The sequence below is a fragment of the Cherax quadricarinatus genome, chromosome 42 (genome assembly GCF_038502225.1).
Source record: "Cherax quadricarinatus isolate ZL_2023a chromosome 42, ASM3850222v1, whole genome shotgun sequence".
Lineage (NCBI taxonomy): Eukaryota > Metazoa > Arthropoda > Malacostraca > Decapoda > Parastacidae > Cherax > Cherax quadricarinatus.
The window spans coordinates 26,459,832-26,482,146 of record NC_091333.1 but is presented as its reverse complement, the minus strand read 5'-3'; the positions used below and the strand labels follow the sequence as shown (position 1 = coordinate 26,482,146).

General features: G+C 41.0%; 1 protein-coding gene across 7 annotated transcripts in view; it reads right to left on the bottom strand.

The window, feature by feature from the left end:
• Positions 1-22,315, bottom strand: part of LOC128695724 (peroxisomal membrane protein 11C-like) — a 342,218-nt gene that overhangs the window by 194,707 nt on the left and 125,196 nt on the right. For 5 of the 7 annotated variants that reach the window (XM_070093444.1, XM_070093442.1, XM_070093446.1 and 2 more), the window contains one exon: positions 18,915-19,092. In XM_070093444.1, coding sequence (XP_069949545.1) covers positions 18,915-19,092 — 178 coding nt within the window. The remainder of the gene's footprint in view (positions 1-18,914; positions 19,093-22,315) is intronic. The other 2 variants (XM_070093447.1, XM_070093445.1) reach the window with 1 other exon arrangement.

The window sequence follows — 22,315 nt, the reverse complement described above, 5'->3', positions numbered from 1 at the left end:
TGCTGAGAAGTTGACCCAAAATGACTGGGTGGCAGCAACATTGACGATTTCCACATACGTGCATTACTTTACTTTACGTTTTTTATAGTTTTTTCTTTTCTTTTTTAATTTTTTTTCTTTTCCTACTAACATCTGGGGCCTGAGAGACCAATACTGTACATAATATATATATATATAAACTCACTGTATTGAACACAATAACTGCACTTAAGTTATTATCATATTATTGTTTACCACTTTTGTTTATTACAATAAACATGCACAAATCTTGTACAGGTGTCCCTCAACATTCGTGAGGGTTAGGGGATCAAGAGCCTCGCGAATGTTGAAAAACCGTGAATGTTTGGTGCCCCAATATATTGTAGGGAAATATAATACAATACTGCTTAACTTGTTGAACCATGAACAATCATAAAATACATGAAAATGTCGTAAGTTGTACTAAATATATACATGTTATGCTTTAATAACATATGTTATTTAATAACATGTATGTTATTAAATACCACAGACTCCACCACTGCCTCCACCACTGTGAGTCCCTACTACCCTCCCTCCGACCCCCACAACTGGCAGCCAGCCCTCCCACCACTCAGTGTGGTGAGTGTTTTGTTTGTTCATTATTTGCTATTAAACTACAGTATAAATAATGTAAACACATTCATGACTGCATATTGGAATGGCTATTTGAACAGGTATTGGATGGTGACATCATGTGTTTACTCTTGAACACAACAAAGAATTAAACATTTCTGCTACTGCTAATAATAATAATAATAATAATAATAATAATAATAATAATAATAATATAATAATAATAATAATAATAATAATAATAATAATAATAATAATAATAATAATAATAATATAATAATAATACGATATAATTGAATGAGGAAATTGTACAAAAATACGAGGGAGTGGTTGACACATTGTCAGTGTGGCTTTGTTTATGCTGGAGTGAGCATTAGTCTCCCTGCTCTTCCAAACATTTCACAATAATTCATTGTATTTGGTGCTTGTAGATTGAGTGCGACTGGAGTGGTTGAGGCAGTGGTAGAGGCAGTGACAGAGGCAGTGATAGAGGCAGTGGTAGAGGCAGTGATAGAGGCAGTGATAGAGGCAGTGATAGAGGCAGTGATAGAGGCAGTGGTAGAGGCAGTGGTATTTACTAACATATACGTATGTTATAAATAATAATAGTACGTACATGTTAATATTAATAACATTTATAATAATAATACTAAATGTTATTCATAATGTACTATTATTATTTATAACATATATGTTAGTAAATATCACTGCCTCTACCACTGCCTCTACCACTGCCTCTATCACTGTCTCTACCACTGCCTCTATCTGCCTCTATCACTGCCTCTACCACTGCCTCTACCACTGCCTCTACCACTGCCTCTATCACTGCCTCTACCACTGCCTCTATCACTGCCTCTACCACTGCCTCTATCACTGCCTCTACCACTGCCTCTACCACTGCCTCTATCACTGCCTCTACCACTGCCTCTATCACTGTCTCTACCACTGCCTCTACCACTGTCTCTACCACTGCCTCTACCACTGCCTCTACCACTGCCTCTACCACTGCCTCTATCACTGCCTCTATCACTGCCTCTATCACTGTCTCTACCACTGCCTCTATCACTGTCTCTACCACTGCCTCTACCACTGCCTCTATCACTGCCTCTACCACTGCCTCTACCACTGCCTCTACCACTGCCTCTACCACTGCCTCTATCACTGTCTCTACCACTGCCTCTACCACTGCCTCTACCACTGCCTCTACCACTGCCTCTATCACTGCCTCTACCACTGCCTCTACCACTGCCTCTATCACTGTCTCTACCACTGCCTCTACCACTGCCTCTATCACTGCCTCTACCACTGCCTCTATCACTGCCTCTACCACTGTCTCTACCACTGCCTCTATCACTGCCTCAACCACTGCCTCTATCACTGCCTCTACCACTGCCTCTACCACTGCCTCTATCACTGCCTCTACCACTGCCTCTACCACTGTCTCTACCACTGCCTCTACCACTGTCTCTATCACTGCCTCTATCACTGCCTCTACCACTGCCTCTACCACTGCCTCTATCACTGCCTCTACCACTGTTGTCTCTACCACTGCCTCTATCACTGCCTCTACCACTGTCTCTACCACTGCCTCTACCACTGCCTCTATCACTGCCTCTACCACTGCCTCTATCACTGCCTCTATCACTGCCTCTATCACTGCCTCTACCACTGTCTCTATCACTGCCTCTATCACTGCCTCTATCACTGCCTCTATCACTGCCTCTACCACTGCCTCCATCTGCCTCTACCACTGCCTCTATCACTGCCTCTACCACTGCCTCTATCTGCCTCTATCACTGCCTCTACCACTGTCTCTACCACTGCCTCTACCACTGCCTCTATCACTGCCTCTACCACTGCCTCTATCTGCCTCTATCACTGCCTCTATCACTGCCTCTACCACTGCCTCCATCTGCCTCTACCACTGCCTCTATCTGCCTCTATCACTGCCTCTACCACTGTCTCTATCACTGCCTCTACCACTGCCTCTATCACTGCCTCTAAAACTGTCTCTACCACTGCTTCTATCACTGTCTCTACCACTGCCTCTACCACTGCCTCTATCTGCCTCTATCACTGCCTCTACCACTGCCTCTATCTGCCTCTATCACTGCATCTACCACTGTCTCTATCACTGCCTCTACCACTGCCTCTATCTGCCTCTATCACTGCCTCTAACACTGTCTCTACCACTGCCTCTACCACTGCCTCTACCACTGCCTCTACCACTGCCTCTATCTGCCTCTATCACTGCCTCTACTACTGTCTCTATCACTGCCTCTACCACTGCCTCTACCACTGTCTCTATCACTGCCTCTACCACTGTCTCTACCACTGCCTCTACCACTGCCTCTACCACTGCCTCTATCTGCCTCTATCACTGTCTCTACCACTGCCTCTATCACTGCCTCTATCACTGCCTCTACCACTGCCTCTATCACTGCCTCTACCACTGCCTCTATCACTGCCTCTACCACTGCCTCTATCACTGCCTCTACCACTGCCTCTACCACTGCCTCTATCACTGCCTCTACCACTGCCTCTATCACTGCCTCTATCACTGCCTCTATCACTGCCTCTACCACTGCCTCTATCACTGTCTCTACCACTGCCTCTACCACTGCCTCTACCACTGCCTCTATCACTGCCTCTACCACTGCCTCTATCACTGCCTCTACCACTGCCTCTATCTGCCTCTATCACTGTCTCTACCACTGCCTCTATCTGCCTCTATCACTGTCTCTACCACTGCCTCTACCACTGCCTCTATCTGCCTCTATCACTGTCTCTACCACTGTCTCTACCACTGCCTCTACCACTGCCTCTACCACTGCCTCAATCTGCCTCTATCACTGCCTCTACCACTGCCTCTATCACTGCCTCTACCACTGCCTCTATCACTGCCTCTATCACTGCCTCTACCACTGCCTCTACCACTGCCTCTATCACTGCCTCTATCACTGCCTCTATCACTGCCTCTATCACTGCCTCTACCACTGCCTCTATCACTGCCTCTGTCACTGCCTCTACCACTGCCTCAACCACTCCAGTCGCACTCAATCTACAAGCACCAAATACAATGAATTATTGTGAAATGTTTGGAAGAGCAGGGAGACTAATGCTCACTCCAGCATAAACAAAGTCACACTGACAATGTGTCAACCCCTCCCTCGTATTTTTGTACAATTTCCTTCTTCAATTACAGTGGACCCCCGGTTAACGATTTTAATCCGTGCAAGAGGGATAATTGTTATGCGAAATAATCGTTATGCGAATGAATTTTCCCCATAAGAAATAATGGAAATAAAATTAATCCGTGCAAGACGCCCAAAAGTATGAAAAAAAATTTTTTTTACCACATGAAATGTTAATTTTAATACACACAAACTGAAAAAGGCATGCACAATTACATGACACTTACTTTTATTGAAGATCTGGTGATGATTGATGGGATGGGAGGAGGGGAGAGCATTATCTTCTTACTGTTTAGAAGGGGAATCCCCTTCCATTACGACTTGAGGTAGCAAGTCCTTTTCCGGGGTTACTTCCCTTCTTCTTTTAATGCCACTAGGACCAGCTTGAGAGTCACTGGACCTCTGTCGCACAACAAATCTGTCCATAGAGCTCTGTACCTCCCGTTCCTTTACGATTTGTCTAAAATGGGCCACAACATTGTCATTGAAATAGTCACCAGCACGGCTTGCAACAGCTGTGTCAGGGTGATTTTCATCTATAAAGGTTTGCAGTTCAACCCACTGTGCACACATTTCCTTAATCTTTGAAGTAGGCACAATGGATTCCACAACTGGCATAGGCTTCTCAGGGTTAGCCCCAAACCCTTCAAAATCTTTCTTAATTTCCATACTAATTCTCACCCTTTTTACCACAGGGTTGGCACTAGAAGCTTTCTTGGGGCCCATGGTCACTTATTTTCCAGAAACAGCACCGAAAACACTGTAATAATACGAAATATTCCGAGTGTATGCTTGGATGTTACCGCGGAGGCTGGCTGGTAAACAATGGGACGGGCGGCACATGTGAGGGCACATTGGACGCGTCTCGGACGAAAATCGGTGAGCGGGTTTTTAATCGGTATGCGCGGCAAAAATTTTGCGATAAAAGTAAGCGGTATGCGGAAAAATCGCTATGTGATGCCATCGTTATGCGGGGGTCCACTGTATATCGTATTATTATTATTATTATTATTATTATTATTATTATTATTATTGTTATTATTATTAGCAGTAGCAGAAATGTTTAATTCTTTGCTGTGTTCAAGAGTAAACACATGATGTCACCGTCCAATACCTGTTCAAATAGCCATTCCAATATGCAGTCATGAATGTGTTTACATTATTTATACTGTAGTTTAATAGCAAATAATGAACAAACAAAACACTCACCACAATGAGTGGTGGGAGGGCTGGCTGCCAGTTGTGGGGGTCGGAGGGAGGGTAGTAGGGACTCGCAAGTGGCTGGAAACTTGAATATGATTTGGCGGCTGGGAATTTGATGGCTGGGAATTTGGCAGCTGGGAATTCGCGAATGTGTGAAGCCCGCGAAAGCTGAAAACGTGAATGTTGAGGGAGACCTGTATAATACTAATGTTCTATCATATATTTACATATTTACAATCACTGGACATGCTTTTAGAACTGCTGGAGCTTGTGGAACTCCTTGAAGCAAGGCACCATGCACAGAGGTATCTTACATTCCTCGCACATAAACCGAGTATCTTTGCGTCTTTGTTGCCGTCGTTTTGTTTGTGCACAGACAATGCATCTCTTCTGAGCAAATTTCTTCTTAATTGCAGGAAGCTGTATTATGAAATGATCACCTTCCCTCCTCAAACACTTGAGTATATCCTGAGGAGGTCCAGGACCTTGTTGTATAGCAGGTGTTGTTACCTGGTACTTCATTATGAGTTGTCTGACAACAGACAAACAAAAATCACCATACGGTGGTCTGTTGCCAGTCTTCACTTGGTACATATTATATGCATTGAGCATCGAAATGTCCATGAGATGGAAGAAAAGTTTCATATACAGATTCTCCATCACAAATCTGGCATCATTGGGACCTGTAGTGTGCCAGATTACTGAGTTTGCCGGATTACAGAGTGGTTAGGTTAGAATACACTTAATAAAATTAACCAACTTGACTTACACAAAGTTCATTGAATATCGGCAAAAATCGAACATTTCCGCTACTTTGAGCTCAATTTCAAGGTACCTTTCATCATGAAAGCAATCAAAATCATGTCTATTTCTGTAATATATCTTCCATTCTATCAAATGAGTCCAAAAAAATGAGAATACAACCATAAAAACCATACAAAAATACTATACTGCAAAGAGGCGGCTAATGGTTGAGAAGTGAACTCCCTTATTTATCGTCTGTCTTTTTTATTTTTGGTGTACATTAAGATGCAGCTTTCCATCATACACTGCCCAAGTTTCAATGAGATAGCCCAACAAATAACCGAGAAAAAAATATTTACCAAAAATCATACATAGCAAGCCCAAGCCAGGTACTGGAAATAAGTCACTTTGTCTGACTTTTCTGGGTTATCCCAGGTTCTCTATACATACACTGCTATGTATGATAATCTATGTAACTGTATTTGTGTATACCTGAATAAACTTATTTACTTCTAGTCTGTCAACTGAGTACAAGAAACCGCCCATTCACTTATTTCAAACACCCAATAAAGTGGTCAGAAATTGGCAATTTGGCCGATTTTACACAAATTTAAACAGATGCCAATTTCAAAATAGGGTCCAGAATAAACAATGCAGACATTCCTGGCACTAAAATAACCTTTTCTCTGTTCATTAGTCATGGCTACAGGCCCCTCTTATATTACTCTTGCTTACCATTTGGAATTTTTATTCACAAAAAAATAGAAGATTTACTGTTATGCAGACTGCTGCATTATTGTAATAATTGTATAAATAATGTCAACCCATTTTTGACTACGTATTGGAATCTGGACTGGCAGGCGGACAGGTATTGGATGGTGACGTCATTTGTTTACTCTTGAGCTTTGCTAAAGAATAGAACATTTTCGCTACTGTAAACGCAATTTCAAGGTGCTTTTCGTCTCAAAAGCAATGAAAATCATATCTATTTCTGTAATATATCTTTCATTCTATCAAATGAGACCAAAAAAATGAGAATATAACCATAACAACCATACAAAAATATACCGCTAAGCGGCTGCTAATGGCTGAGAAGTGAACTCCACTATTTATGGTCTGATTTCTTTCATTTTTGGTGTACGTTAAGAAGTATCTTTCCATCATACATTGCCCAAGTTTCAATAAGATAACCAAACAAACAACTGAGAAAATAATATAATAATAATAATAATAATAATAATAATAATAATAATATTAATAATAATAATAATATCTTTATTTACTACACGTACATGTACAATGTATACAGGCCTAGCTGACATCAGTGACATGCTACTATATAGAAAGCTGCTTGTTATGCAGAGTATTTCAAGAAAATTAGGTCAGTGTCCCAGGATAACACCCACACCAGTCGGCTAACAACCAGGTACCCATTTACTGATGGCTGAACATAGACAACAGGTGTAAAGAAACACGCCTAATGTTTCTACCCTGGCTGGGAATCGAATATTTACCAAAAATCATATATGCCTACCCCAAGCCAGGTACTAAAAATAAGCCATGTTGACTTTTTTGGGTTATCCTAGGTTCTCTACACATATGCTGCTATGTGTGATAATCTACATAGAGAAAATAATTTTTTTGTTTCAGGTTTATGGTGCAATATGAGTGTATATCACAGTTAGCCCTGTGCTATACTCCGTTTTCTCTAATATAAGCCCCCAAGACAGGGATAGGAGAATAGTATTTGTATACCATATCCTCTTCATACCTCCATCGAACTGCTCGGTGTTATGCCAAATATTATTCATTCTGGAGTATTTAACATGATTTATGATATTTATATTATTTATTATGTCATATTAGATCAATTGTGATAGGCAAATAAGCTGTAGTGTTGATATTAGCATAATAATAAAGCATATTCTCCTGCTTCATGAGACTGAGCTCATGGCAACTGACAGTGGCTTCAAAGCCACCTTATCTTTATGGACAATGTACTGTGTCAGTGCTTTACATAATGAGAAGCATTTCTTTTATTCATTGGAACCATGGCTAGGGCTAATAGTAAGCAGGTTATAATAATAAATGGAGAAAAAGAAATTGGAATGACTTATGCAGCAAGTAGCACCACCAAACAGTACCAGCAGGTTGGTGTGGCGACCCTGGAAATTTAAGATTATGCTAGCCAAAATTAGTGCCGAATAACTGAAGGAACCGAATAACTGATTGCCGGATTTGTGATGGCGGACCTGTACCACTTGTAACTCTTAACAGTTTGACTGTCGCAGGCCCCTTTCTGAAACTGTCATTCTGTTGCAAAATATTCGACAAAAAAAAAAAAAATTATTTTTTCTCATGAAAATGATAGGATTATTTTACTGAGTGTTTTAAGCCTAAAAAAATTTTTTTGCCATCAGTACTTACCGAGATATAGAGCCATTCTCTCTCATGTAGGCCTACCAGGCCTTTCCCGCTTGATTTGAAGCCGCTAGAATTTATGCGTATAAATACGTCAGAAACAGTGGCGCGTAAGATGTATATATATGGCATAAACAGTCAAAGGGTTAAGAACACAATCAACAAGCCAATCTGCATGTCACATTTGTCAACCAAAAGCATGTTTTGTGTATAATCAATCACTGTCACTGGTTTTCAAATATGTTCACTAGTCATTCTATCAACTTTGCCACTGTCTTGCATTTCGTTACAGTGAATGGTTGTCAACAATGTGACATCTCGTTTGTCATGCCACCGTAATGCCACGATGTCATTGGCAGTAAACACCTACACCTCATCACCACGAGCACCTGCGTTGAACCTTGGCATATATTTACGATTAGAACGCACTGTGCCACACACATCTGTCTTGTTCACTCACAAAAAATCACTGAGTAAAGGGATTGTGTACCAGTTATCGGTATATAATGTATGTCCCTTACCAAGATAAGGTGCCATCATGCTTCTCACTACGTCACCTGAGATACCCAATAACATCCTGGTATCTTTCAATATTTTACTTCCCGTGTATACAACAATATCCAATACCAGGCCACTGTCACAGACACAGAGTACAAACAGTTTTATACCAAAGCGTTTCCTCTTGCTCGGTATATACTGTTTGAATGACAGTCTACCTTTGAACAAAATCAAAGATTCGTCAAGTACAAGATTCTTGAATGGATAAAAGTACATGTTGAACTTTTCTTTCAGATACATAAAAACATTTCTACTCTTGAATAACCTGTCACTTCTGTCAGGCCTGATTTTGTCAGAGAAGTGCAACATAGGTAACAGTAAGATAAACCTGTTCACTGGGATGATTTCACTGAAGACCGGGGTAGAAATTAGCCGATCTATGGACCAGTATGCTTTTATATTATGCTTATAGACATGAGGCATAAGCATTATTGTTGCAAAAAGCAAATACATTTCTGTAACAGTCATCTCTTTCCACCAGTGTAGTCTTGACTGGTAATATGATCGTATTTGCCATGGTGTACTCAAAATACTTGTTACTTTCCATGACAATAGTTTCCATCAAGGGCTGGTCAAAGAATAATTCAAAAAATTCCAGTTCAATGGCAGTGGTTCCAAGGGGACAAGTAGGTAGAATTCCACTTTGAGAGTCATCAAAGTGGTGGGGCTTGGGAACAAAATTGGGATTTTGCTGCCAATCCCAGATATGGTTTGCTGGTGGATACTGGACATCATAGGCTGGTTGTGCTGGTAGTTGTGTGGTGGGCTGGTGGCTGATGCTCCACTTTGTCCTTGAACTGAGGAGTCAGCAGCATGGGTCCCAGCCTGGGCTGGTGAGTCACGCAAGGCTGTGGCACTACCTATTGATGCCTGTGGTCTATCCATGCCAAGTGTAGCCACATCATCCTCACTTTCACTGTCTATTCCTGGTGTAGGGCCACGGGATGTACTCCGGGATGTACTCCATCCCCTGAGCACTGCATAGGGAACACTACCCGAGCGCATGCGGCATATCCGACACTTCACTGGTGAATATGTTTCCTCACTATCACCACTCGAATGATCGTCAAGAGTAATAAAAATCACAATCCACATCACTATCATCATCGTTACTGAAGTCAGAGGCCTGGCCACGCGAAAATAATAGTTTTCTCTTGTGATGAGGTACAACTGACCGTGACTGAGGAGTGCCCACACCAGAGGTACAAGGTTGAGGATCGTCAGGGTTTTCTGCACTATTATCGATATCCTGGTCATTCCTTTTGGTCACTAACTGATCAAAGCCAAAGAATTCATCTTCATTTCTACTTCCATCAGAGTCAGAACTATCAGATAGGAAGAGGAGAGTCCCAATTTTCCTTGGAGTGAGAGCTGCCTTGTGACGAGGCATGGTGAACAAAGGTAACTGAGCCAGTGTTCCCGCAATGCTATGCGGGCACCTAGAATTTTTGTTTACAGCGCACACACACCACGCAGACCCGTTCTCTCACATGTAGGCCTACCAGCATTTTCACGCTAAATTTGATGCCGCTAGAATTTTGGCGTAGATCTACGGTTTGGACCGTGAACGTAAAGCCGTAGATCTACGGGACAGACCCTGAAAGGGTTAAAATTAACTAAAAAGAAATACACAGGTGTGGAGCCTTTGTTGCTTACAAGTTTGGCAAAAATTATTGACAGATAAGATGAAGAAAAATATAGGTACCAGAAGGCCCTGCTTATACAGCAGGTTAGATTCTGGCTATAAACCAAAAATTGCTGTAAAGTGCATCAGCCTTTTTTTTTTTACCTTCAAAATGCATATAAAAGCCTGACAACATGTTTACATTATCATATATTAACCCTTTCAGGGTCCGTCCCATAGATCTACGGCTTTACGTTCAGGGTCCAAACATTAGATCTACGCCAAGAGCTCAGCTCACTCTGATAAACTGTGAGTGGTACATTTGGACCTAGATATGAGAGAATACATCTATGTGGTATGTGTGCACCACATAAAACAGATCCTGCAGCACACTGTGTATAATGAGAGAAAAAAAATGAAATCATGATTTTTCGATTAAAACAGCAACTTTGCAGTGTTTTTTCGTATGTTTTTTATAGTTGTATTTGCGATTTCTTGGTTTCATTTGATAGAATGGAAGACATATTACAGAAATAGAGATGATTTTGATTGGTTTTGGCATTGGAAATGGCTTGAAACTGAGCTCTAAGTAGCGGAAATGTTAAATTTTTGCCGATATTCAAGAGTAAACAAACGACCTCACACATCTAATACACGTCAGCTGGTGGGTCTAATATACATTCACAAATATGGTGATGATATTTATACAATTATTACAGTATTGCATAAGAGTAAATCTTCTATTTTTTGGTGTGAATAAAAATTCATTATGTGAATAAAAAATCAAAATGGAATTTATTTGTAAAGCCTCAAAACATAACTAATGAACAGAGGAAATGTTAGTTTAGTGCCAGGAATGCCTACATTGTTCATTCTGGACCCTATTTTGAAATTGGAATATTTTGAACTTTGTGTTAAATTGGCCAAATTAACAATTTCCGATCACTTTATTTTGTAGTTGAAACAGTTGACTTGGCGATTTCTTGTGCTCAATCGATAGAATAGAAGTAATACTAGTGAAATAGCTAAGAATTTGGTTGATTGGAATAATGTAATTGGCCTAAAATGGGAGTCAAAGTCGGCAAAATCGCCGATTCGTAAATATCGCTGACACACCAAAATTCGCGAAAGCATAATTTCGTCAATTTTGCACCAAATTTCGTACTTTTTGTTTTATTACCTTCACAAAAAGATTCTCTACAATTTCATAAGAAAAAATAACAAATTTTTTTTTTGAAAATTCTTGGACACTGGTGCGTGACTCCAGATTTGGGCCTTGGACCCTGAAAGGGTTAAGTGAGCAATAGAGCTAGGCCTAAAAAATGCATATAGAGTACACACATAACTTACCTTTACATATTTTCATTCTGAGCTTATAGTGAGTGAGAAGTCTGAATAAATGAAGAATGGGTATACAGTGGACCCCCAGATTTCGTAATATTTGGAAATACAGTGGACCCCCGGTTAACGATATTTTTTCACTCCAGAAGTATGTTCAGGTGCCAGTACTGACCGAATTTGTTCCCATAAGAAATATTGTGAAGTAGATTAGTCCATTTCAGACCCCCAAACATACACGTACAAACGCACTTACATAAATACACTTACATAATTGGTTGCATTCGGAGGTAATCGTTATGCGGGGGTCCACTGTAGTAACGTTTCTTCGTCAAAATATTGGCTTGGTGATCGTCATTTAGCTCAGTAATAGTCATTTGTCCTGAACGCATCTGAGCAGTCTGACACACCATTTACAGTTGGTGTGTCATTGTTTATCAGCCAGTGAGCACAAGTCCACTCGTTCATATGATACATTTCATAATATTCCATTCGTTTTATTGCTTGCGACTGCTAAATAAGCCACCATGGGCCAAAAGAAAGCTCCTAGTGCCAGCCCTTTGATAAAGAAGAAACACGATAGAATTCAAAGAAGAACACACCAGCCAGGGTACTTCCCCACACACCAGCCAGGGTACTTCCCCACACACCAGCCAGGGTACTTCCCCACACACCAGCCAGGGTACTTCCCCACACACCAGACAAGGTACTTCCCCACACACACGATTTGATTTGAGTGGGACTTGCGCATGAGTGAATAGAATTATCAAAGCTTATTGCTTGGGAAGCACTGAAAATTGGGTTGGGCATATACGATTCTGTTAGTGGGATGGTTTGTGAAGGACCTGCCTAGTATGGGCCAACAGGCCTGCTGCGGTGTTCCTGCTTTCTTATGTCCTTATGAACACCAGCTGAGGAAATTGCTTCAGTGGTGAAAGAAAGAGGGAAAAAGGTGCCTTCTTCAAAGATTAAGGGCATTTGTGCAAAGTGGAGTGAGGTGCAAACATTTGTGGAGGAACATCACCCTAACCCTCTCCCCTCCTCCCATCTTCCATACACAAACAAGAGTCTTCAATGAAGGCAAGTGTGATATTATTGTTTTATACTCATTTTCTGTATGTAAATCTATACATATTTAATCTATAAAAAAAATAATTTTTGCTAATACTTTTGGGTGTCTGGAACGGATTAATTGGATTTACATGATTTCTTATGGGAAAAATGAATTCGGAAATCGTCAGATTTGGGTTTAGTCACTCTCTCTGGAACAGATTAATTACGATAACCGGGGTCCACTGTAACTGAAAATCACTGCATTAGCCATATGCTGTAAAGTGGGGCCCTCCTGTACTAGATGTGTATGTATGAAGTACAGTGGATTCCCTTTTCGTCGATCTCCGTTATCGCTGATTTCCGTTTTCGTCAACTTTTTTTGTCAATATTTTGGTTCCATTTTTGTTGATTTCCCCCATTTTCGTCAATGATACAGAACCTGTCCAGTGCCCAAAGTGCAGACAAAGCTGCCTCCCACATGCATTCTCAGGCAGTTTCGCTTTGTTTCTCGGTGAGTGAACATATCCTGCCAGGTCATATGATACATTTTGTAATAATCCATTGTTTTTGGCACTTTCTTTTGGCCCATGGTGGCTAAATAAGCAGGTCATATGATACATTTTGTAATAATCCATTGTTTTTGGCACTTTCTTTGGGCCCATGGTGGCTAAATAAGCCACCATGGGCCTAAAGAAACCTAGTGCCAGCCCTTTAGTAAAGAATGTGAGAAACATGGTAGAATTCAAGAAAAAGTTTGTAGAAAAATATGAAAGTGGTGGTGGTAGAGGGTGGTAGTTATGGTGGTAGAGGGTGATAGAGGGTAATAGTGGTTGTGGTGGTGGTAGAGGGTGGTAGTGATGGTGGTAGAGGGTAGTAATGGTGGTAAAGGGTGGTAGTGATGGTGGTAGAGGGTAGTAGTGATTGTGATGGTGGTAGAGGGTGGTGGTGGAGGGTGGTAGTGATAAACCATACCCCGGCCGGGATTGAACCCGCGGTCATAGAGTCTCAAAACTCCAGCCCGTCGCGTTAGCCATTAGACCAGCTAGACGGGCTGGAGTTTTGAGACTCTATGACCGCGGGTTCAATCCCGGCCGGGGTATGGTTTGTTTGCAATCGTGTCATTACGATTTCGTGAGTCATGGTGGTAGTGATGGTGGTAGAGGTTGTGATGGTGGCAGAGGGTGCCTTTTTCAGTGATTCTACTAACTCCTCCAATGTTGTTGGAGTTATATAGGGCTACAGAAAACATCGCCGCCTCAACTGCTGCTTCATCACCACTATGTATGTACGGCTTGTGCTCTCAGTGGCCCTTATACACCCAACAACAGCAGAATACCTCTCGTGACATGCATAATGATTTATTTTATTTATTCTAGAGTATATATCATGTTTCTATGTTATTAATATTGTTTATTATGTCATATTAGTTGAATTGTGATAGATAAATAAGCCGTAGAGTTCATATTAGTGTCATATTCTCCAACAATAAACTTGCCTCCCTCTCCCCTCCACCCCATCTGCCATACACCAACAAGAGTCTTCAATAAAGGTGTGATGTCAAATGTTCATTTATACATTTTATTAGCACTTTATATTTATTTGTCATTCTTTTCTGCATGTAAATCTATATTTAAGCTAGGAAAGTGACCCCTGATAAGGACTTGGTACCTAGAGTCCTTATGGAGGGGGAATTCCCCTCCAAACAATAACCTCTCTTCCCTCCCTCCCCTCCTCCCTGTCTTCCATCCATCAACAACAGCCTTCAATTAAGGTAAGTGTCATGTTGAATGTTCATTCTTTTGTGCATGTAAATCTATCTTTTTGGTAAAAAAAATTTTTGTTGTTAATACTTCTGGGTGTCTGGAACAGATTAATTGGATTTACGTTATTTTTTATGAGGAAAATAGTTTCCGTTTTCGCTGATTGCTCTGGAACGGGTTAAACATGAAAAGCGAGGGTCCACTGTATGAATGCATGTAGGTATATATACAGTAGACCATTGGTTAACATGCAATTTATAAGCACTTCCACATTATCATAACTGTTGGGCCCCCTGCTGTTCACAATCTACATAAACGACATAGATGAGGGCATAAAGAGCGACATCGGCAAGTTTGCCGATGACACCAAAATAGGCCGTCGAATTCATTCTGACGAGGACATTCGAGCACTCCAGGAAGATTTGAATAGACTGATGCAGTGGTCGGAGAAGTGGCAGATGCAGTTTAATATAGACAAATGCAAAGTTCTAAATGTTGGACAGGACAATAACCATGCCACATATAAACTAAATAATGTAGATCTTAATATTACGGATTGCGAAAAAGATTTAGGAGTTCTGGTTAGCAGTAATCTGAAACCAAGACAACAGTGCATAAGTGTTCGCAATAAAGCTAATAGAATCCTTGGCTTCATATCAAGAAGCATAAATAATAGGAGTCCTCAGGTTGTTCTTCAACTCTATACATCCTTGGTTAGGCCTCATTTAGATTATGCTGCACAGTTTTGGTCACCGTATTACAGAATGGATATAAATTCTCTGGAAAATGTACAAAGGAGGATGACAAAGATGATCCCATGTATCAGAAACCTTCCCTATGAGGATAGACTAAGGGCCCTGAAACTGCACTCTCTAGAAAGACGTAGAATTAGGGGGGATATGATTGAGGTTTATAAGTGGAAGACAGGAATAAATAAAGGGGATGTAAATAGTGTGCTGAAAATATCTAGCCTAGACAGGACTCGCAGCAATGGTTTTAAGTTGGAAAAATTCAGATTCAGGAGGGATATAGGAAAGTACTGGTTTGGTAATAGAGTTGTGGATGAGTGGAACAAACTCCCAAGTACAGTTATAGAGGCCAGAACGTTGTGTAGCTTTAAAAATAGGTTGGATAAATACATGAGTAGATGTGGGTGGGTGTGAGTTGGACCTGATAGCTTGTGCTAACAGGTCGGTTGCCGTGTTCCTCCCTTAAGTCAATGTGACCTGACCTGACTAGGTTGGGTGCATTGGCTTAAGCCGGTAGGGACTTGGACCTGCCTCGCATGGGCCAGTAGGCCTTCTGCAGTGTTCCTTCGTTCTTATGTTCTTATGTTCTTAACATATACTAATCAGTTTACACAGCAGATTTCATGTAGGGGAAAATTTGACGTACACCGGGTTCTTTCCCCTCCTCGCACTGAGCATACGGGTGAATCCATTGTCTTACAGGGGATGCCTACTTAATGTATAGGTGTTCCTCGACCTACGATGGGGTTACGTTCTGACAAACCCATCGTAAGTGGAAAATATTGCAAGTCAGACCATTGTAAGTCCAGGAGCAACTGTACTGTATATAACCTTTCCTCACCTCAGTGCTCCATTCATACATGTTTAACCCTTTCAGGGTCAAGAGGCCCTCTCTGAAAGTCTTTCTCAGGGTCGAAAAATATTCGAAAAAAAAATTATTTTATCTTATGAAATGATAGAGCATGTTTTTGTGAGTGTTATAGACCAAAAAAAAAAAAAATTGCGATCAATACTTACCCAGATATGGAGGCGTGAAGTTGACAAAAAATGAGCTGCATATGGCAACATCACCAGCTGCCGATCACGCAGTAATTGTTTATTTATTTTTTATTTTTTATTTTATTTTTTAACATTTTATTTTTTCAAGTAACTTTTGTGGCCTGTGAGACCAATATAAGCCATATATTGTATATATTCACGCATTGTATGCTACACAATAACTGCACAAACACTGACAGGTAAACACTTTCATGTACCTTAGTCACATACTATTGTCTAGAAATATACACATAGTATTTATAGGTCCCAGCAAATTTGGATATGTGGGAGTATATAATAATAATAATAATAATAATAATAATAATGTTTCCTTGAAGCTTGGTGTAAGACAAGTGTCACTCCACACTGCTGACACAGTGCAGTAGTGGTGACATTTGATGAGCCTTGGCTTTATTTGTTTTCATAGTTACATATAAACATGTCTGTCTGTCTAGCTCTCTGTTTATCTCTGTCTCCTTATCTGTCTGTCTCTCTGTCTGCTTCTCTCTTTTTCTGTCTCTCTGCTTGTCTCTCTGTCTCAGAGAGTGCCACTCATGAACCAACATATTACACATGATGCAGTCTGATTCCTGAGCAAGTGTAAATACGTAATACTTGCCAGTCATGCCTTACTACGCATTATATCTACAAGCACAGTATAGCACTTTGCTTGGATTTTTGGGGTTATCCTAGGTAATTTACACTATGTATAATTGTATCTGAGACAGAGACAGAGATAGACAGAGACAGAGGTAGACAGAGACAGAGATAGAGACAGATATAGATACAGACAGACGGAGATAGAGACAGCCAATCAGCCAGCCGGCCAGCCATGTTGTTTATACAAACCCACGCTGTCTTCCCCACTACAGACACTCCCTTCCCTACTACCCACACTACCCTCCCCACTACCCACTGTCTTCCCCACCACCCACATGCAAATAAATCACTTTGTCTGACTTTTTTGGGTTATCCTAGGTAATCTACACATATGTTGCTATGTTTACACAAACCCACACTGCCTTCCCCACTACCTACACTGCCTTCTCCACCAACCACAGTCTTCCTCACCAACTATGCTGTCTTCCCCACCACCCACATGCAAATAAGTCACTTTGTCTGACTTTTTTGGTGGAAGGTTGATAATGGTGTGGGTTTTCATCACTATTTCTGGTATCCTGGTCATTACTCTCTGTCACAAACTCCTCAGAACCATTAGATTCATCTTCATTAACACATCAGTCTGTGTTAGAACTACCATTTGAGAAGGGAAGAGTCCCAATTCGCTGGAGAGTGAGGTATTCCTTACTGCTTGGCTTGATGACCAAGGCGCACTGAATTACCACTCCCACAATACAATGTGGGTGCCCTGATTTTTTTTTTTCAACTGCACACACACTGACCATGCAGACCCATTCTCTCACATGTAGGCCTACCAGCTTTTTCCTGCTTGATTGAAGGCACTAGAATTTATGCGTACTAGTACGACACCTGCCCTGGTGTGCAAGCCATACTAGTACGGCACCGACCCTGAAAGGGTTAATGACATACCTTGACCCCATGCCTCCACCCATTCCCAGCCACACACCCAGTAACCTCGCCACACACCTAGCAACCTCGCCACACACCTAGCAACTTCTACTTCACCAACCACTTATATAAAACACCCTTCTGTCCCCCCGTCCTTCCCACACGCCCAGCAACCTTGTCACTCACCCAGCAACTTTGCCACACACCCAGTAACCCTGCCACACACCCAGCAACCTTGCCACACACCCAGTAACCTTGCCACTCACCCAGGAACCCTGCCACACATCCAGCAACCCTACCACATGTCCAGCAGCCTCGCCACTCACCCAGTAACCCTGCCATACACACAGTAACCCTGCCACACACCCAGTAACCTTGCCATACACACAGTAACCCTGCCACACACCCAGTAACCCTGCCACATACCTAACAACCTCGCCACACATCCAGCGACTTTGCCACAAGTCTAGCAATCTTGCCACACGTCCAGTGACTTCACCACACATCCAGCAACCTCGCCACACGTTCAGCAACCTCGCCACACGTCCAGCGACCTCGCCACACATCCATCAACCTCACCACACACCCAGCAACCTCAACACACCCAGCAACCTCACTCAATACTGGCCACACTCCCAGCAGCCTCACTTATACTGGCCACATTCCCAGCAACCTCACTTAATACTGGCCACACATACAATTTCACGCATTAAAAATATCAATTAATATACATTAGCCAGAACTCTGCTGGTATTCACACATTAGCCAGAACTCTGCTAGTATTCACACATTAGCCAGATGTTGCTGGTATTCACACATTAGCCAGGACACTGGTATTCACACATTAGCCAGGACACTGGTATTCACACATTAGCCAAAATGATGCTGGTATTCACACATTCAAATTCAAAATTTGAATAAAATTTTTTATTTCTTTGCAAGGTTTACAATGTGTGACTGACATGTTATAAGGAGTCTATTTCCATGCACAGTTTACAATGTGTAATTACAATACTGATTTGCAAGGGCAAAGAAAGCCACTATCATGCCGAGGCATTTTGGGCAGACTAAACCTAATGCTTTACAGACCACTAAGTAGTCATCTTACCTGCCACTGAGGGAAAGGCAGGTGCCAAGGCCTCCATCTGCACTCTGGCCTTACCTGCCACACAAGGAAAGGTTTGGTCCATGGTCTTCGTGGCATCCAGTTCAGGGCATTGAGAAGGTCTGCAGCTTGCATGATTACTGTTAACAGCTCTCTTCTATACAACACTTCAATTTTATCCCTATGAAAATTAAAATTATTTGTGATTGATCTATTACTTTAATTGCACATATCATAATATTAAATAACCGATGATACACAATATTGAAAAGTTGATGAATAAGACACATGTGCAGAACTTTGTTGTTTTTACTAACAAAACCTTAAAGATAGTCAAGTGCTACAAACTTATCTTATTTATCAGTAACATTAAATAATGTACTGTCTAGGTTTAACTCTCATATCAAATGAAGGCACAGCTATCTACTACTCTGATGACCTTGAATGTATTAAATCTACTTGCACCAGTGATGAATATGGTGAATAAATATTTGCAAAATTTAAATCCAAAAACCTAAAAGAACCTATAACAGTTGGAGCAATCTACAGAGTACCTCACATGAATACTTAGACATTTAGTGAAAACCTAACAAACATGATAACTGACTCAAAGATGAATAAACACCACCTGATACAGGTGACCTCAACATAACCTTCATCCATGACCACAACCCACAACTGAATTCACAAACACTATGAGCAACTGCTTGCTTCTACCATCTATAACTAAACCAACAAGAATCTCCGAGACAAGTGCCTCATTGATAAATGGTTTAAAAAAACGACAAGTTGAAGATTGAAACACTTATGCAACATTACCTCAGACAAATACTCAAACACACTAGAGAAGGGAAGAAACTTCTGTACTTGTTACCCAGCAACCCTAAACCAGCACACATGTATGGTTTACCCAAGACCCACAAATATAATATTCCTCTCAAACCAATCATGTCAGGTATAGGCAGTGCACCACACAAACTAGCCAGAGTTCTTGCCAAACATCTTTCCTGCCTTCTGGGGACCATCAGCCCCGCTCATGTTAAACATTCAGGCGACCTTCTCAACCGCATCCGAAACCTCTGCATCCGTAAAAAGAATCTAAGCAGTTTGGACATGACTTCCCTCTTCACAAAAGTACCTACCACAAAAGCCATTGAGGTTCTATGACGTAAAGTCAATCAGGACCTTAATCTTCCTCTACCTCCCGGAGATTTTGTTGACTTGATTGAACTCTGTGTTAATTTCAACTGTTTTTCTTTCAATAACAGGTTCTACAAACAAAACTACGGCATGGAAATGGGGTCCCCCATCAGTGCCATCCTACCCAACTTGTACATAGAACACCTAGAGTCCGAACACTTCGCCAACATCATCCCTTCAAGCGTCACTTGGTTATGTTATGTGGATGACGTCCTCGTAATAACTCCCAAACGTTTTGATGTATGGAATCTACAGGCAAGGCTCAACGCAGCTGAACCAGCAATCCAGTTTACACTAGAAGAAGAGTCCAATGACAAGCTACCTTTCTTCGACATCCTCATTCACAAAGCAGACAATAACCTAAGATTTCAAGTTTATCAGAAACTTACCAATAAAAATGATCTCACACACTTCTATTCCAGTCAAGATACTAAGACTAAAAGTGGCATCATCATCAGGTTTTTCCTAAGAGCATACCGAATTTGTAGTCCTGAGTTTCTTGACGAGGAATGTACACACATTCACCAAACATTCACTGATTTACATTTTCCTTCCTTTTTCATCAAAGACTGCAAGAAAAGAGCTCTTCAGATCATTAATTCTCCACGCACCAACACCACTCCCAACAAAGTTATAATTCTTCCCAGCAGCCAGGTTGCACTGAACATTTCTAAAGTACTTTCACAAGCTAACACCAGAGTCGCCATCGCTTCCAGCACTTCGATAAAGGATCTAACCAGAACAAAATCCAAGCACCATGAACCAGTCAACGCAGGGATTTACACTATACCCTGTGGAGGCTGCGACAAGATTTATGTAGGTGAAACAGCAAGAAACCTCGACACCCGCCTCAATGAACGCATTTACGCATGTAGGAATGATAACATGAACAATGCCTGTGTACAACACCGAAATTCCACCAATCATCTCATGAAGTTTAGGGACGCCCAACTAGTGATCAAAGAAACTAATTTCCGCAGACGCAAGTGCCTTGAATCTTCACTAATAGCCGTTTCTAATACAATTAAACAAAACAAAGGCAGCTTCACCATCTCTGAAGTCTTAGCAAGAATCCTCCTGAAAAGAGTAAACCCTGCCATCACATAGTCTCTCCTGTTAACCCTTTCAGGGTCCAAGGCCAAAATCTGAAGTGGTGCCCCAGTGTCCAAGAATTTTCAAAAAAATAAAAGTTATTTTTTCTTATGAAATGGTAGAGAATCTTTTTGTGAATGTAATAAAACAAAAAGTACGAAATTTGATGGGAAATTGACGAAATTATGCTCTCGTGAATTTTGATGTGTCAGCGATATTTACGAATCAGCGATTTTGCCGACTTTGACTCCCATTTTAGGCCTATTACATTATTCCAGTCGACCAAATTCTTAGCTATTTCACTAGCATTACTTCTATTCTATTGATTGAGCACAAGAAATCACCAAGTCAACTGTTTCAACTACAAAATAAAGTGACCGGAAATTGGTAATTTGACCAATTTAACACAAAGTTCAAAATATTCCAATTTCAAAATAGGGTCCAGAATAAACAATGTAGGTATTCCTGGCACTAAACTAACATTTCCTCTGTTCATTAGTTACATTTTGAGGCTTTACAAATAAATTTCATTTTGATTTTTTATTCACATAATGAATTTTTATTCACACCAAAAAATAGAAGATTTACTGTTATGCAGTATTGTAATAATTGTATAAATATCATCACCACATTTGTGAATGTATATTAGACCCACCAGCTAGCGTGTATTAGACATGTGAGGTCATTTGTTCACTCTTGAACATCGGTAAAAATTTAACATTTCCGCCACTTTGAGCTCAGTTTCAAGCCATTTCCAGTGCTAAAACCAATCAAAATTATCTCTATTTCTGTAATATGTCTTCCATTCTATCAAATGAGACCAAGAAATCACAAATACAACTATAAAAACATACGAAAAAACACTGCAAAGTCGCTGTTTTAATAAAAAATCACGGTCTCAGTTTTTTTCTCTCATTATACACAGTGTGCTGCAGGATTTGTTTTATGTGGTGCACACATACCACATAGATGTATTCTCTCATATCTAGGCCCAAATTTACCACTCACAGTTTATCAGAGTGAGCTGAGCTCATGACGTAGATCTACGGTTTGGACCCTGAACGTAAAGCCGTAGATCTACGGGACGGACCCTGAAAGGGTTAATACTACAC